At 38.0% G+C, this 16875-nt stretch overlaps 1 protein-coding gene across 34 annotated transcripts in view; it reads left to right on the top strand.

Annotated features, from left to right (window-relative positions):
* PPFIA1 (PPFI scaffold protein A1) overlaps positions 1-16875 on the top strand; it is a 54081-nt gene that overhangs the window by 22830 nt on the left and 14376 nt on the right. For 8 of the 34 annotated variants that reach the window (XM_023928781.2, XM_023928782.2, XM_086894960.1 and 5 more), the window contains 15 exons: positions 74-148; positions 578-679; positions 1209-1430; positions 2135-2281; positions 2807-2941; positions 4022-4105; positions 4609-4740; positions 6102-6164; positions 7161-7240; positions 7479-7611; positions 8376-8599; positions 8757-8988; positions 12209-12360; positions 12947-13119; positions 13243-13336. In XM_023928781.2, coding sequence (XP_023784549.1) covers positions 74-148; positions 578-679; positions 1209-1430; positions 2135-2281; positions 2807-2941; positions 4022-4105; positions 4609-4740; positions 6102-6164; positions 7161-7240; positions 7479-7611; positions 8376-8599; positions 8757-8988; positions 12209-12360; positions 12947-13119; positions 13243-13336 — 2048 coding nt within the window. Of the gene's footprint in view, positions 1-73; positions 149-577; positions 680-1208; positions 1431-2134; positions 2282-2806; positions 2942-3524; positions 3600-4021; positions 4106-4608; positions 4741-6101; positions 6165-7160; positions 7241-7478; positions 7612-8375; positions 8600-8756; positions 8989-11452; positions 11483-12208; positions 12361-12946; positions 13120-13242; positions 13337-16875 lie in introns of all 34 variants that reach the window. The other 26 variants (XM_023928779.2, XM_086894942.1, XM_023928777.2 and 23 more) reach the window with 7 other exon arrangements.

Here is a 16875-nt window from a genome sequence, read left to right as displayed (position 1 = left end):
AGGCATGGCAGCAATTGAAATTGATTTGTTTTTCATTTGAATGATTTCAAATAATTTGAAATTACTGTTTCAGGTAAGGGAGAGATTACGAGTAGCACTTGAAAGATGTAGCTTATTGGAAGAAGAACTAGGTACTACACATAAAGAGGTAAGTTTCTGTCTTAAAAGAAGGCTTCATGTGTCCATTGTGGGTGTTTCAGCCAATATTTGTACAGACTAATTAATTAAGTTCCACTTTCACGTCTTCCTTTTGATTTCTTGCCAAATGGAATAATTGTTAATTTTTAACTTGGCTGCTTTGAAAGAGCAGGAGAAGAAAAAAACAAACCTCAACCTCCTGACACCCTCTGTGCCCCCCCAAAATCCAACCAAACCTACAAAAACAGTTCCTGTGCCTTTAAAATAAGGGTTTACAGTGGCATAAGGTATTTGAGTGGCTGTGCCAGATTTTATTAATACATACCTGGCAGTAGAATCAGTAATTGTTGTTTTGCTCCTTTGTTCTTGCAGCTGTTCCTTGTATTATTAGTGAGAAAGCAATTGACTTGAAACATGTGTCTGTAAACTTTTCTTTTAGTTAATGATTCTGAAAGAGCAAAATAATCAGAAGAAAACACTTCCAGATGGGATGCTGGATATAAATCATGAACAAGAAAATACACCAACTACAAATGGGAAGGTACAGCTATTTACTTTGCTTAGCTGACATCTGGTTTTTAATCATTAACTGTAACATTTTAATTTTAAACCATAATGAAATATTTTTGAGTGATTGTTGCCCTGAAAACTCAGCTTCTGAGCTTGCTGACACAGTTTTCTAAAGACTTTCCCAGGACAGTAACTGTAAACATAGATATGTGTACATTCTTTCTGTTACACATCTTGTGATGGACATCTCTCATGGCCAATGAAGTGGGAAAGTGTTATCCTGACCATCCAATCCCTGGCTGTGGTAGGAAACCTATAAATCCTGGGAGGAAAAATAAACTCTCTCTTCCTTTCACCACACCACGACCTGTATCCGTGTGATCTATTTGTATCCAGCGGCAACAAGTGATCATCTAACTAAAATGTCTTAGTTATCAAAATTTCAGCTTTTGCAGTCTATCCAGTAATAAAATTATATTTGGGGAGGGATTTTACAGGTGAATAACAATTTGGTTTTTATTTGCATCATGCTAATATGCATTTTTTCCCCTATTTAACAGAGATCCTCTGATGGTTCATTATGCCATGATGAAAATCTTGCTAAAGTGATTGAACTCCAAGACATCATAGATAAGCAAAACAAAGAGCAGACACAAATGAAAGAACGCCTCACTGCTTTGTCCAGCAGAGTAACAGAGCTGGAAGAAGATCTAGACACAGCAAGGAAAGACTTAATAAAATCTGAAGAAATGAACACAAAGTTACAGAGGGATGTACGAGAGGTGAGGAAGGAACTGTCAGGATCTGGGAAGTCAAAAATGCCATTACTTTATGAAATTTTAATCTCACTCATGCTCAGTTGAATCTTTATGGTTTTGGAAGTCTTTGGTTTGATAGATGAGAAGAAAATGTTTTTTTAGGACATGATGTGCATCTGTTTTTGTTTAAAAGACCAGTCACTTAAGAAAATTTGTCTTTAAGATAAATCTTTGATTATCTAGATATTTCATTAATAGACTGGAGATTTAGCATTGCCAACTTCAGCTTATTCTGGAAGAGATGCTTGATCTTGTCATACATGCTCAGCTCATTACTCATGCTTCCTGTTTTAAAAGATGCACTTGGTTGAGGAATCCCTTTAATTTCAGTGGTGTGGTTGAGAGCTCCTGTCACTGTTGAATCCCTAATCTCTAGGGTCTCACATATCCTTATTAGATAGAAAGGGAGCTTAGTTAAATCCCAGAACACTCTCTGACCATCCCCAGTAAGCCAATATTTGCTGTGTGTGCATTATTGGAAAGGAAAGTAGCAGTTCTGTGGTGTAAGGTAATAAAGGCCAGTGGTTTTTAATCATTCACTGTTTTAAAAAGCCATTTCTTTCTACTTCATTTTCTACAGAGAAAAATAACCTAATTTAAAAAAAATTTTTTTTGATCACTGGATAATTATTTCTCACATTCTGGCTTCTGTCCTGTGTCTTGCCCAGACTCTGGCCCAGAAGGAGGACATGGAGGAGAGAATCACCACTCTAGAGAAACGCTACCTCGCTGCACAACGTGAAGCTACATCTGTGCATGACCTCAATGATAAACTTGAAAATGAAATTGCCACTAAAGACTCCATGCACCGACAGGTTGTGGTTTCAAATGAGATGAAGTACATTTTGCTCAGCATAAAGCTAATAGAGATAATTAATGTTCATGCTGTGCTGAAGCACTTTTAGGAAGATAAATATCAGCTGTAATGTGCTGTTATTAGTGATTGTTTTTCAGGAGCTGGAGTCGATCATTGTAGAGATTTTTACCCGGGGAATAAAAATGAGACGTCTTTACTGGGAAGGGGAAATGATTTTGAGAAATTTAGTGCACTTCATCTTGGGGCAGCAGGGCTGTTGTCCCTATTGTGGATTTTTAAGTTGCTGTATGTGTATCCAAGCAGCTTTAGTTTTGTGGGTGAGAAATACTCATTCTGAGCTAAACTTTTAAGATTTGCATAGTGTGTAGTGATTTTTACAGGCTATTGCCTTAGTGAGAAGGTTTGACAGGTGCTTGACATGAAATAGTCCAACTTAATAAGCCAGAAATGGTTGTTTAGCCAACCACTTTCTAACTAATCACTTCTTTAACCCTCAATACTTGCTGGTCATAACCCTGTGCAGAGTGAAGATAAGAACAGGCAACTGCAAGAGCGACTGGAACTGGCTGAGCAAAAGCTGCAGCAGACCCTGAGAAAAGCTGAGACTTTGCCAGAGGTGGAGGCTGAACTGGCACAGAGAGTTGCAGCACTTACAAAGGTGAGGTGGTGGCACAGTGTCCTCCAGACTCCCTCCTCCATTGGTCCCGCTGCAGGAAGTTTGTTCCTAGTGTTGGTTTGCTTACATTTGTTTTTCTACAAATAATTCAGAAAATGTTTATTTCCTACTTTTTTCCATTCATCTTTTTGGAGACACTTTTTTTTGTTTTTTTTTTTTTAATCTTTTTTTTTAATTACTGCTCTTTGGATCTCAAACGAGTTTTCTGTTAACTCTTCTACATCATAAAAGTATCTCTCTGAATTATTATTTTGGTGCTTTTTATTAAAATTATTCAATAATAGGCATAAAGTCTTCTAAATATGAACTTCTGAAAGGGAAACCTAAATTTCTTCCACTGCTAGCTAAGTGAAGCAAGTGGGGAGTGAGGGAACTTGTGGTACTACCAAATATCAAGATTTTTAAAGGGCTGCAAATGGTGTAATGAAATCTGGAGAATTATATTTAGTTAACTACAAACGAGCCTTTTCAAGGCATGTTTTCTTTCATGTGTGCATGTTTTCTTTCAAAGCCTTAGTTTCATTTCTTTCCCTGTTATCTTTCCTGTCCCTAACTGGCTCTGTAGTCTGAACTTTTGTCTCCTGGGAGCTCTGCTGCTAAAGATGCTAAAGTTTTGGAACTTGCCACCAAGCTTAGGAAGGTAGAATTTGTATCTTAGTCCTTGTCTCTGCTTGCTGCTTTCTGCTTTGCCATGATTACTAACATAGGGTCCCATTGTCCAGGCTAGTGAGGAGGAGCTGGAAGTGCACTCAGTCTTTAATTTTATTTATTTTTTGGTTTTGTTTCTTGGGGATATGAATGAACTTTGCTGTTGCAAGCTTGTTTGCAAATAGTAGTTGATTCATGGTACTTAGAAGTGAGAGGTTTCATCATTTTGCAACTTCCCATCTGAACTTTTGCAAGGTCCTTTTGGTGACAGAAAAGCATCTGTTCTGCATTGTCCTTTACCATAAATGGCAGTTGTGCGAAGCATGTTAGAAATATTCCTGTGCCTCGGTGTTTCTGTGCTTTTGAAGCCTATAAAAACCCACCCAAATTCTAATTTTGCTCTCAAATTGACAGGCTGAGGAGAGACACGGCAATATCGAGGAGCGACTGAGACAGATGGAGGCACAGCTTGAAGAGAAGAATCAAGAACTGCAAAGGGTACTGCACCTCATTTTGACAAAGACAAAATGCTGAAAGAAAGAACCTAATCCTCTTTATTTCTCAGCTTTAAAATAAAAAAAACAGAGTTTAGGCTGGCTGATAGTGAGTCACTGTGCTGTGGCTAACCTTAAATCTCAAGGAAAATGTGCTGAAAGTGTTCAGTGAAAGTCTGAAGAAACTTGCTGAAATAAATGACTATGGAAAAATTGGTTCCTGGGTTATAAATAATGGAATCGATTCTGAATTGTTCCTTTTAAAAATGTTTCTAATGTAGGCTTAGATTTTTAAACTTCTGATCTTGGATCACATATTAAAGACTGAAGTGTCCCTTAGATTCTCATTACAGAACACTGGAGGCACATGCAGTGTTCCCCTGTGGAAAAATACTGCTATTAAAGAAAATGCATTTGGATTAAAGAAAGGTTGCTGCCTTCTTAACCTGGAAATTATTAGAGATTTTGCAAATCTGAAGTTTTTTCAGTAGTTTCTTTGTATCTCAGGCTAGACAGAGAGAGAAGATGAATGAAGAGCATAATAAACGTTTGTCAGAAACTGTTGATAAGCTCCTATCTGAATCCAATGAAAGGCTCCAACTTCATCTCAAGGAGAGGATGGCCGCCCTGGAAGATAAGGTAACAAGTGACATTCCAGTAATGAGTGTGTAATTCTGGAATGATTTGTGCCTTTTGCAATGTGTCTGTAACTTCAGCAAATAAACACAAAACCCTTATTAATAAGTAGCTGCTGCTAAGCCTCCTTTTTAGTGTGGATTTTGAAAATATGCTTCTAAAATAATTTTTGAGGCTGTCCTTGGCACTGCACTGTGGTGTTGAGAAGGCAGCTTTTAAGAAGCTTTATCCTTTTTTTCACTTAACTGGTGCAGATGGCATAAATAGGCTCATCCAGTGTAATACAGGAAACCTAAAGCACTGGAACTTTGAACCTTTCCAGTTGAGTTTCCTTTGTTTCCTACTGCTTTTGGCTGTACCAGTTCCCCTGAGTCATTGTGGGATTCCTGCAATTTGCTTTTCTTCTCAGGTCATTCATTTTGAGACTCATCATATGAGTGTAAATGGGCTGTTCCTGCATTGTCAGTGCACATCTTGGAGCTTTCTCCTGCACTTGGTTCATCTCTTCTAACACACCTTTTACTCCTTTCTTCCCTTCTGCTTGTGGATCTAGGTCCTTATGGATTATTCTTCCGTGCACATCTTGAAGTTAGGTCCCTTACTGTGCATCCAGCAAAGCAATGTCTTCTGAAGTGGCACTTTGTTTGATGCTGACTTTGAATGGCTTGGTCTTGGATTAAAATATATTTGGTTTCTTTTACTAGAGGGTGAAATGACCATCTGGGGAAATGTTTGAGGAAAAGCAATAAAATGCTTTGGAACACATATGGTGTTTCCAGAGTCTTCCTGAATGTTTGCTTCCTCTTGCATTCAAGCATAATGCTTGAATAGGTGGTGTCTGAGGGTTGACCCTGACTCTCTCTTATCTTCCAAAACATAACTACATTTGCAAATAATGAGGAAAATCTTCTTGTCCTTTACTGTAGTTAACAGCTTCTAGAACTATGTTCTTGTTGAGGCTTCCAGCTCATTCTTTCATGCTAAGTTGGGAAGAAACATGCAGGTAACATTTTGAGACTTTGTTCTGATCACGAGGTCTTTCTTGAATTACTTTGAGTTATTGCATAATTTTCCTTTTTTTTACTAGTTAGACTGACAAATGGAGCTTTAAAAGGCTGCTACTGTTATTAAAGATTTATGGAACTAGTACTGTGACTAAATTCATTAGTTAGAGGGCTGTATACCTGGAAGAATAAATCTCCAACTATAATCAAAGTGAAATGATGGAAGCAATCAAAGATCTATAATTTAAGATGTATTTGTGTAATGTTGACTGCATTTTTTTTTTTGATACTCAATTATGATTATGGTTTTAAAAGTGTAAAACTAATGAGTGTCTTAAGTTGTGATGCCTTTCATTTCAGAATTCACTTCTTCGAGAAATTGAAAATGCAAAGAAACAAATAGAAGAACTTCAGCATGAAAAGGTAGACTCTGCATTTCTGAAATATTATCTTGGGACTTAGTTGCTGCATTGCTACATAGCAGGAACAGATTTTAATTCCCCATGAAACTTAACATTTCCTGCTCTGTTTAAGAGAAAGGAGCTGTTACTGCTTATTGTATGGTATTGTGTGCCACAGTTTTAGGAGTATTTTAGAGGTAATTCATAACCTTTTAGTCCAAGACTTAACACTCTTTTGAATATGTGAAGTGCCTGGATGTGTTGGCAATTGGCCAAAGTTTGGAGACATGTAGAATTTTCATACTGTTGTACCTGTGACCTTGAACAGCAAAACCAAATGAGAAATACTTTTCATGTTGGGCATTTTTCCATAAGGTTTTCTCAAAGCATTGAATATCACAAAATGCTTCTGCAACTGCTAACTTTTTAAGTTTTAAGGACTGGGGAGCAGAGGGAGGAATATTTATTAGATTTGGCTGCTCCTTTGCAATAGCAGCTGTCTGGTGTTCTGCTTGTCCTGGAAATGAAAAGGTCCCTCCTTACAGATGTTCATTATCAGCCACTTTTTATTTAGGCTTTTGTTGTTTTCTTATTTATTGTATTTCTCTGCTGTTAAATTCAGAGTTTCTAGAGCATGTAAAAATGTCCAAGTTAAAAGGAAATGCTTTTAGATCCTTTTTTGCAGAGAGCTTGAACAAATCTTCTTGTTCCTTATCATCAGTTAATTATAATAAACTTAGTAGCATGTGAACTAATAGCTGTTTTAAAAATACATGTTGTTATTACTAGAGTGAGGGTAGAGATGCAACAGAATTATTCTGGGATGCCCTTTGGTGACAGTGCTGTACTGTGTGTAGCAAAAACAATATTTAAATAGTTAAAGGGTATAGCTTAAAATCTGTTATTTCCAAGTTTCAGAGAAATGAGGTTAAAAAACCTAAATGTTAGTTTATAAATTTGTATTTGATATTATTTTTTTAAAAAAGCATATTATATGTTTTTTCTATTGTTTTTCCAGGATCAACTTGTATTAAATGTCGATGCATTAAGGGCTGAAAACGACCAAGTGAGGCTCAGAGCCACATCACTTCATCATAGGTACCAGCAGTAGTTTGATTTTTTCCTATTTTCTTTAAAGTCAGTACGCTAAATACAATTTTGTATATTAGAAACCAAAATACTTTAGTCATAGCTATAATATTCATTTTTATACATCATGTAAAATAATTTTTATGCTGCTTAAAAACAATTGGCAGTGGTGGGACAAGAGGAATCCTTTGGTTGACTTTGTTTCTTTCTCCCTGTGTAAGGATGAAATGTTTGTTTTGTGTTGCAGCAGGCCAGATTTCAGATTCCCTGTGCCACCCTCCTCTGTGGGGGACACCCACACAGACTCCTACAGCACCTCCTCTGTGCTGAGGCGGCCCCAGAAGGGGCGTCTGGCTGCTCTCAGGGACGAGCCTTCAAAGGTAAGGAGGGAAAATACAAATAACACTGTGACAGCAAAACAGAGGGATTTGTTCAGTACATGAGGCAAATCACATGCAGGGAGGTTTTAGAATTGGGAGGACCTGGCAATAAACTCCTGGATTTTATAGATCTTGTGTTACCAACTCATGAACAGCTGCTGATCCTTTTAATTGTTACCAAATAGTTGCAAGATTATGGTTTGGAACTCCAAATTTGTTTTGTTGGGGTTTATTTTTAGGTTTTGGGTGGGTTTTTTTGCTTGTTTGGTTTTTTGTTGTTGTTGTTGTTCTGTTTTTGAATTATTTATAAATTAAATCTTTTTTTTAAAAAAAAACCTGTAAAGTGCAACTTGAAGCAGTCCTACTTTTGTGTCTGTGCTCTAATCTAACATGTTGCTGTTCTGCAATCAATTTCCCTTTCCTTTCGGGGCGCATGAGTACTCATTACATAAAACTGATTCCATAGTTCCCATGGAATCGACAGCAAAATTCTACTGTAATTAAAAGCATGTATAGTCAAAATATGTGGTGTTATAATTGATTCAGTGAGGCTGTTCTGCATCTTGCAGTTAAATGAAATTTAAGGTTTCCTACACTACAGCTTTTTTTTTTTTTTTACATTTCTCTAAACACTGCTGTCTTGATGGATGCGTTCAGCATGTAAGAGGACTTATACAAATTACTTTGAACATCTTGATAAGCAGTAGAGATGTCATGTTTTTCCCATTTGAGCTTGGATTTATTAATTTAATGGATTCTTGTAGGTTCAGACCCTGAACGAGCAGGATTGGGAGCGGGCCCAGCAAGCCAGTGTTTTGGCAAATGTGGCACAAGCATTTGAGAGTGATGTGGATGTGTCTGACGTGGAGGATGACAGGGAGACCATTTTCAGCTCAGTTGATCTGCTGTCACCAAGTGGTCAGGCTGATGCTCAGACTTTGGCCATAATGCTGCAGGAACAGTTGGACGCAATCAACAAAGAGATCAGGTACGGCCTGTCTGCCATGGAGCTTTTGATAAAAATATGTTGGAAAATGGTAATTTTTCCATGTTTTTCTGCTAAGTGCTGCTTCTTTCAATGGCTCATTTTGTTTGCATGGTCCTTGTTGGAATGTCACGTTCCTCTGAGCCTCTTTTTCCCTCAGACTGATCCAGGAGGAGAAGGAGAACACGGAGCAGCGCGCAGAGGAGATTGAGAGCCGTGTGGGCAGTGGCAGCCTGGAGGCGCATGGCCGGTTCCGCTCGCTGGGCTCCATCCCCCCCGCCTACGGTGGGGCCCTGGCCGGCTCCTCCCCGCCCGGCAGCGGCCGCTCCACACCCCGGCGCATCCCACACAGCCCGGCCAGGGAAGTGGACAGGCTGGGCATCATGACATTGGTGGGTATCCACTGCCTGCAGTTTCCTTGGGAGAGCGTTCCTTTTCTCTAGGAAATGGGTTGCCCCTTCCTCTCCTGCTTACTCAGCTGTATTTTTCCTTTCTCTAGGTTTTTCTACTGCTTCCTTTCAACTTCTATAAAAAGTGTAAGATACATAATGATTAGAAAAAACGTTCAGAGCTCAAGTCTATTATTTGGTCAACATCTCATGCCTAAGTATTTATTCCTTCTGTTGTTATGGTCTTTCTTCAGACTCTTCTTTCTAGAAGAAATAATGTTTTCTTTTCAACCACTTTCTCCTTCTGCTTTAAACTTTATTTTTAGCAGTCCACTATTCCACTAAACACTCAGCTAAAAAGTTATTTGCATATTAATCTTGAAGATTGGGACAGTATCACTGCTGTTTGAATATTAATGAGTGCTAGTGTTCTGTTTTAGGCAATTAAAGCCTGATAGGTAAAAGAAGTATGTTAGACCTAGTAGGTGATAAAGTAGTTTAGTCTTAGGAATTCAGTGAGTAGAGAAAGATGTTTTCCTTCTTTTGACATTCCTATTACTGCTGAGGAAGATGAATCCTTCTAGGAGCTGTTTTACGCATACAAAACATATCTGTAAAATTAAGATACAAATTTCCCCCTTTCTTATTTTTACATAAATTTAAGTAAAATGAACAGTTAAAACCAAGTATTTCAGCTAAGTAATTTTGCTGTTTTTTTAAAATTAATGTGTACATATACCAAAAAGTCTATTATTTTCATAAAAGGGAATAATTTTTCCTTCTTTGAATTAAAATAAAAATCATTGTACTAGCTCTAGCTATATATCCAGGGTCAAGCAGTCGTCTTCTAAAAAAGAGCTATCAAAATTCAGATTATGGAGTGTTCTATCTTCTATTTCACAATAATTAGTTAAGCTAGAGATGCATGCAGAAAACTGTATACAAATTTAAGTAGCTCTCTCCCCCAAAACTAGATCAGGGGAACATGTCTTGTCAGAAATCCAATGTATCTGAAAAAATGTGAACTGTAATTAAGTTCACTTCAGATCCTAATAGTGCATTTAGATCCTAACAGAGGTCACTTGATGTGGTGTTTGCAGTTGTTTGATGGATTTGGTAGCTGGCAACTGATTCATGAAAGCTTGAAATCAAGAATTAGAGAACAAGAGCTTTCTAGAAACTTTAGGAAGAGCTGTCATGAATTATTAGACTGAGTTCTGCTGTGTCTTCCAATGTTTTAATAGAGAGTTGCATTAGTTTTTTATCATGTAGGCAAATTAGCTTAATGCCAGTGGTTATGCAGCTCGGTCAGATGAAATCCCCTCATGATTAAAAAGCATCAGCATGATAAATGGTGAAGCCTACAGCTCTCTTGAGCAGTCCTTGTGGGCAGTTCATTCCATGTGGTGAACAATTTTCATTTCTATGCTCATCAGATTTAATGGATGAAAGATCCGGTAATGGTGAAATGAGTCTGCAGTGCTTTGTCAAGAACTTGAGCAGGGACTAGATCATCTTTAAAGGTCCCTTCTATAATTCACTGAACTTATGATTCATTCATGTAGTACTCTACAGTCAGATTGAACAAAACTTTCCATATTAATGCTGCAAAATTTACATGTATTCTAAATCAAAAACTATTAAAAGTTATCCTTTGTGGGAGGGAAACTACATCTCTCCCTCCTGTCCCACTTCAAAGGGGACCAACTTTATTTTTGGCTATAGCCGTTTTAAATAATGAGAGCTATTAAACAAATTACCTAAATTTAACTTTTGTCAGCATCAGTCTGAATAAGCTGTCTAAGTCTTGCTCTCTTCAGTGGCAGAGGTGAGCACTCCCTGGGGAGTGAGGTACAGTGGAGGAAGGATAAAATAAAAGCGGTGGTGAATTCCTGCTCAAACATTCCAGTACTTGAAAGCTGTAAAAAGAACAGAATCCTGTTACTGTATAGAAATGAGCTATTGTTGGCAGTCTGACATTACTTAAGTCTTGGCTGCTTTTTGTGCAGTGTAGGAAACAGCTGCAGGAATCCCTGGGTTGTGAGGAGGGACGAGTGTAGATGACTTATTAAGGCTGCTGTGGCTGATCTGGAGGTTCAAGGCAGGTCCTCACTTTTTCAAAGCGACACCTTGCACCCCCACGCACTTTATTGGGTTTTTGTTTGATGCACATATTTTGTGCTAATTTGCCAATGGTCCCAGTACACTCAAACATCTCTGGTACTTTGGTAGATAACCAACTCTAAGTGTTTATTTTTTTGTTTCCTTTTCCTCACTTCAGGGTTGCATTTAAGTAATCTGTGATTTAAGGAGTACTTCATACCCAGTAATTCTCTGTGCCATTGTTGTAATTGTTGTTTATATTCTCCCTAAGATATTTTGTCTGTACTAGTTGTCTCAGGTCTGTGCTACAGTTTACAATAAATACAGCTTTTCCAAATTTCTTTTCTTTGCATGCATCTGTCAGCCTAGTGATTTAAGGAAACACCGTAGAAAGGTAAAAATCTTTAGTTTATTTCATGGTGTGCCCCTTCATCTCCCTCCCTATCCCCAAACTCATTAGTGCATAACAGGAGCATAAAGCATTTGCAGGGTAGCTCTGTAATAAGATTATGGTTTATCATTTTAGCCTAAGTGTGGGCTTGTTTTGTGGATTTTTGTGTTTGTTTGCCTGTTTTTGCTGGTGTGGAGGACTGTTGTGCTGCTTTCTGTTTGCAACCACTGCTTTGCAGTCTTCGTGCTTCAGTATTAATTTTAAAAGCTGTCAGTGTACACACAAATAAGTTGTTCTTTCTGTTACTCAAACTTTGGTAGCGCACAGGTGTGTAGAAACTGACTTCTCAGAGTCAATAATCTTGTTATTAATTCTTTCCACAGGTCTCTAGTTTTTTTGTCTTTGCACTTCCTTAAACTGGGGACAGGTATATTCATTTTATGGTGCTGAAGGCATTACTTTAGTTCTTATAGATAGCCCTATAAATGAATAAAAGATAAGTGCTAATTTATTATTTTAGTAGCTAACACTGAATTTAGTAGTTTGTCACTGAAGGTAACAAGAAATTCAGAAAGAAATCAAGCAAAAAACAGGCAACTGCAGAATGGTAAGGGCAAGAGTAATCCTTTAACACTGAAATAAGATTCTTCCTTTCACTATTTTGTGTAGTGCTGGTATTGCCTTTGTGCTTTTGTATTGCCCCTGAAGTTTTCCTTCCTTTTCCATCAGTCTCCAGCTTCCAGGGAAGAGGTACGAGACGACAAAACCACCATAAAATGTGAGACATCACCACCTTCATCACCTCGGTCTTTGCGTCTGGACAGAGTCCAGAAAGGAGCTCTGCACACAGTGAGCCACGAAGATATCAGGGACATTAGGAAGTAAGTAGCTGGAAATCACTCAGAACTACCAGGAATTTAGTGTTCCACAGCATCAGAATAAAACCCCAAACTGCAGAGCTGTTCAGCCTGTAGGATTTTAGTCTGAGTGTTAAAGTGTTTCTCAGAAGTCAGGAGTGTGAACACATGAATGGGTGACTGTGTTTCATAAACATTAGGAATGTAAATTCTGCTAATGCTGAAGAATGGCTTCATGGGAATTCTTTTGGTACTCAAAGTCTGCATTAAGTTTGCTCCATGCTTGGGATATGAAAAATGTAGCTCTTAACTCTTTAAGATGTAATTTAGTTATAAATTGAGAAATAATTCACAAAATTGCCATCACTTTGATTGACAGATGCTCTTTTCAAAGTACCTAAGTGTCTGAGATGGATTCCACTCAAGTATTTCAAACTCTGTCTGCCCCTTTCTGTCAGGAGCTTGTGCCTTCAACATTTCGTAACTCATAAAAGCTGAACTTAAATGTCATTAGTGAGTTCTGAACTTAGATTAACTTGCACAGAACCCTGAACTTGTCTCTAGTGCATTTGCTGTACATGGGCTCCTTTGACTCTCTTTTTTGGTACAGTTCAACAGGTTCACAAGACGGGCAAACAAGTAATCCTAGTAGCAGTAACAGCAGCCAAGATTCCCTTCACAAAGCCCCCAAAAAAAAGGGAATCAAATCCTCCATTGGCCGCCTGTTTGGCAAGAAGGAAAAGGGACGACCTGGACAAGGAAGCAAGGAATCTCTAGGACAAGGTTGGTTTGCTTTTTCTTACACAGTGAGAGAGATGGCCTTGGGGGTTTGGTTTTGCACATTTCTGATCAGTAATATTACAAAGGATAAAATTGAGAGTGACTTGAGTTTGGTGTTTTTTGTAGGTGGCATGGGAGAAGCAGATGGTTCCTCTCAGGATGCATTAGGTCTCAGCAAACTTGGAGGTCAGGCAGAGAAAAACAGGAAAATGCAGAAGAAGTAAGTTATCAAACATTTTTAATCCTGTGTTATTTATGTATTGCTTTGTTTTAAAATGCTGTGGTTTTATTTTTTGTTTGGTTTTGGAGTGTTTTTTCCTAATATGGTGTTATGGCTAAGAAGCATCTGTAAATTTATTTTTTCTACTATTTTTCCAGAACATTAATAGCAGCATAGGTCATGGTAAGTTTGAAAAGAATTTAAGCAGAAAATTTACAGTTGGTCTACTGTAATAAAGAAACAGGAGAAAAGAAATTTGGAGATAGAAGTGGACTCTCAACCAGATTCTCCCTAAATTATTATATTTCATACCTGCTTTGGGAATTATTAAATATAATAAATTAAAAGTACCTTTAATTCAAATGGGAAATTTCCCAAAGTTGCCCTTGGCTGTTCTTTGCTCCGGAGTGTGGAGGAATTGACAGAAGGGAAGCACGAGAAAACTGTGTGCAGACATCCCTGTGTATGAATTTTCTGTTTTGTTTCTCCATCCCTTTGTGTTACTGCTGCTGGCAGCTTCTCTCTTCACTAATTTTTTCACTTCTGTTTAAGATTGTCTGGTGAAATCTTTTTCCTTGCAGCATATAATCCTGGTTTCTTTATTTTTTTATTCTTTTATTTTTAATCAATTGTGACTATTCCTTTTTTTATGGCACTTTGTATGGAGTTACCTTTTCCTGAGTCATGAGAATTTTTTTCATCTGTCCCAGAAAATCTTTAGTTTACTGCTCACCTTTGGAGTGTCTGTTTGCATGCTTTGCTGTTTCCAGACTTGGAACAGATGAAGCAAAGGCTAATCATAGGTGAAAAACAGTTACTGCTACTGGTGGAAATCTTGACTTGATGCTTATATGATAATACAGGAAACAGTCATATTTATATAAGTAGTATCAGGCATTCCTTGCATTTTTCCCCCCAGTGCTGAGCCATATACCTCAAACTTCTGCTGCTTCTGTTCTGTTCAGCTGTCAAAAAATGATGAAGATCAGACTTCCCTTCCCTTCTGAAGACAGACAGTAAATGTTGAAAAGAAAGGGTGCTAATTTTTCCTTTGAGAGGGATTTCTTGCAGTACCTAAGTTCTATTAACTAATAAGAATAATGCCTGGTGGCTGCTAATGAAAACCAGCAGTGTGTTGGTTTGAAAAGTCAGAATGGAATGTGGGTTTATTTGGATAACAGAAAGCTCAGCTGTTTTTCTTCAGACTGCTGCTCTGAAGGCAATCATATATTATTATGATCTGATATTTTCCCTTTTCTACAGTGCTTTAAAGTCATACCACATCTTGGTTAAATAAATAGTTTTAGTCTGGTCATATATAAATGGTGGTAAGGTCTGTTCTTTGAGCAATATAGGTATTTCTCAATACCAGCCACAAGTTTCATTCTCAAGTGAAACAATCCATATTGTCTTGCTTTAAGAAATGCAAGAAGTGCAGTTGCAGATAAATCATGGCTTTTCTTGTAAACATTTTGCTTTTGAAAAATTTACTGGTATTACTTAAAATATAATTTATGGCTGCATGTTGCAGATGGCTTAAAAGGCAGCTGTCTCTTTTAAACAAATAAAAACTTTTAGTTAGGAATTGCATTCCATAACTCTTCCAAAGCCCCTCTCCATCTCTTTCACAGCTCCTTTAGGTACTGGAAAAGGCTCTAAGGTTTCCCGAGAACCTTCTGTTCTCTACCATGCAGTGAAATTAATGCAATCTAGGGTCTATCATTTGAAAAATCCAAGTAATATGCTTTCATGCAACTGTTCAGAATCCTGAGGGGTTTTCTGAACATGGGAAGCAATGTTACCACAAGGGGTCAAAGATTCCTTGCTGCCTTCTTGAGATGCTCCTTATCAAAACAAAAAAGTGGTAAAGCTGCTCTAAATTGCTTTTCAATCTGATACTGGAAGAGGGTGGGTTAAAACAAATTCTGACTGATGGTTTGCTTATGAAACCTTGTATTCAGCAAAAAGAATTCCAGCTACCTGAATGCTTGGAACAATGACAGTTCATTCTATTTATAGCTGTCTCTAATCCCTATTTGCTCATTTATCTTTCTGATTTCTGCTTGCATGTGCACAAACAGACTGAGGGCAGGGTTCAGTGTCTGCTAACAAAAACCTATTTATAGTTACAGAATTAAATTACAGTACACATTATTTGTCTGGTTTTTGAGTTCAGTTTAATCCTAGTTTTCTGTTTGTCTTTCATTATTTTATTTTCCTTTTCTTTACCATTTGATGTGGTAGTGCAAAAACAGGGTAAGTTTGTATTTATTTTTATTGGAATTGTTGTGCAAGTATGATAAAACCCATTTGGATTTTTTAGCAATATATTAAAACATCTTTCTTCAAAAAAGTCTGATCATGAGAGGAAATACTAGATTCAAAAGAAATGTGTTGCTGAAATAAATCCAGTGCCACCTAGTTCAGTGTGAAAGCTAGTTTGGTGTCTTGTCTTAATTTGCATGGCGTGAGCTTTTATAGTGGAAATATTAAACCCTCTTAGAATTAGTTTTCTAATCTTGGATTTGAAAGTTGTTTAGCAGTAGTAGGTATTTGTGTTTCCAAGGCAGATGTATTTCTGTAAAAGTGTCATTCGGTGTTTACTAAACCGAAGTTGTTCATAGTGCTGTGTTCACCTCCTGTGTGAGCTGTGGTAGTGACAGTGTTTGCCACAACTGTGTGCTTTTCTGTGTACAGCACAACCAACTTAGTACTGTATTCATCAAAAATGAAGGCAACCCTAAATTTAAAGTAACTCACATATGAAACACTATGTTCCCAAACTCAGTCTCAAATAAGGGTATTAACTCTCCCCTGATGCTCTGCCTGTTTCCATCTCATGTTTTACAACTGTTGCTTCTCAGTTTTTATACACCCTGAAGCTCTGTCACTTCCATCAGTATCACTCTCTTACCCACATTGCAGTGTTTACTGTGTTCTGAACTTCTTCCAAATCAGTCCTTTTCAGTTCCATCCAAGAAATCTGGGATACAGCATTTCAAACCTCTGGCTATGAGCTCCACATGTATGCATTCCCATGCTGTCTTCATCCAGTGACAAAGTGAGGTTGCTCCGGGCTGCTTTATTTTCCTTGTGGGGTGAGCGTGTGCTCTCCTGCCAAGAGCCCTTCTGAACACAGATACTTCACACGGTCTCTAGACAGTCCTGTGCAGTCTCTGCTGCATCAGGCACCACCTGCAGCTTTGACATGATTTCTCACTCCCTGTGACCACAGCTTTTGTCTTCCCCAGCTGCTGTGAGGTGCCTCTGGAATGCATCTAACAACAAGCTTTCCTCCCTTGCAGCAGCATGTTTGGGCTCCTGTTCCAAGGGAAGCTCACCCATGTTTTTAACTAAGTCTCCAGACATCTATACCTTGGTTTTGTCACACAGGAGTTATTCTAGTAGCCAGCTACTCCTTTGGTGTTCTTTTATCCTTCACAGGGCCAGGTTTGTACTGTCTGTTAACAGTGCTGACACCACTGCAATATTTTTTTCCTCACAAAGATATGGGGCCAGATTTTGCTCATTTCCTAGTT

This window comes from Cyanistes caeruleus, chromosome 6 (genome assembly GCF_971803275.1).
Source record: "Cyanistes caeruleus chromosome 6, bCyaCae1.hap1.1, whole genome shotgun sequence".
NCBI classification, from domain to species: domain Eukaryota; kingdom Metazoa; phylum Chordata; class Aves; order Passeriformes; family Paridae; genus Cyanistes; species Cyanistes caeruleus.
Note: the sequence above shows the minus strand (reverse complement) of the source record. Positions and strands in the feature narration are given on the sequence as shown.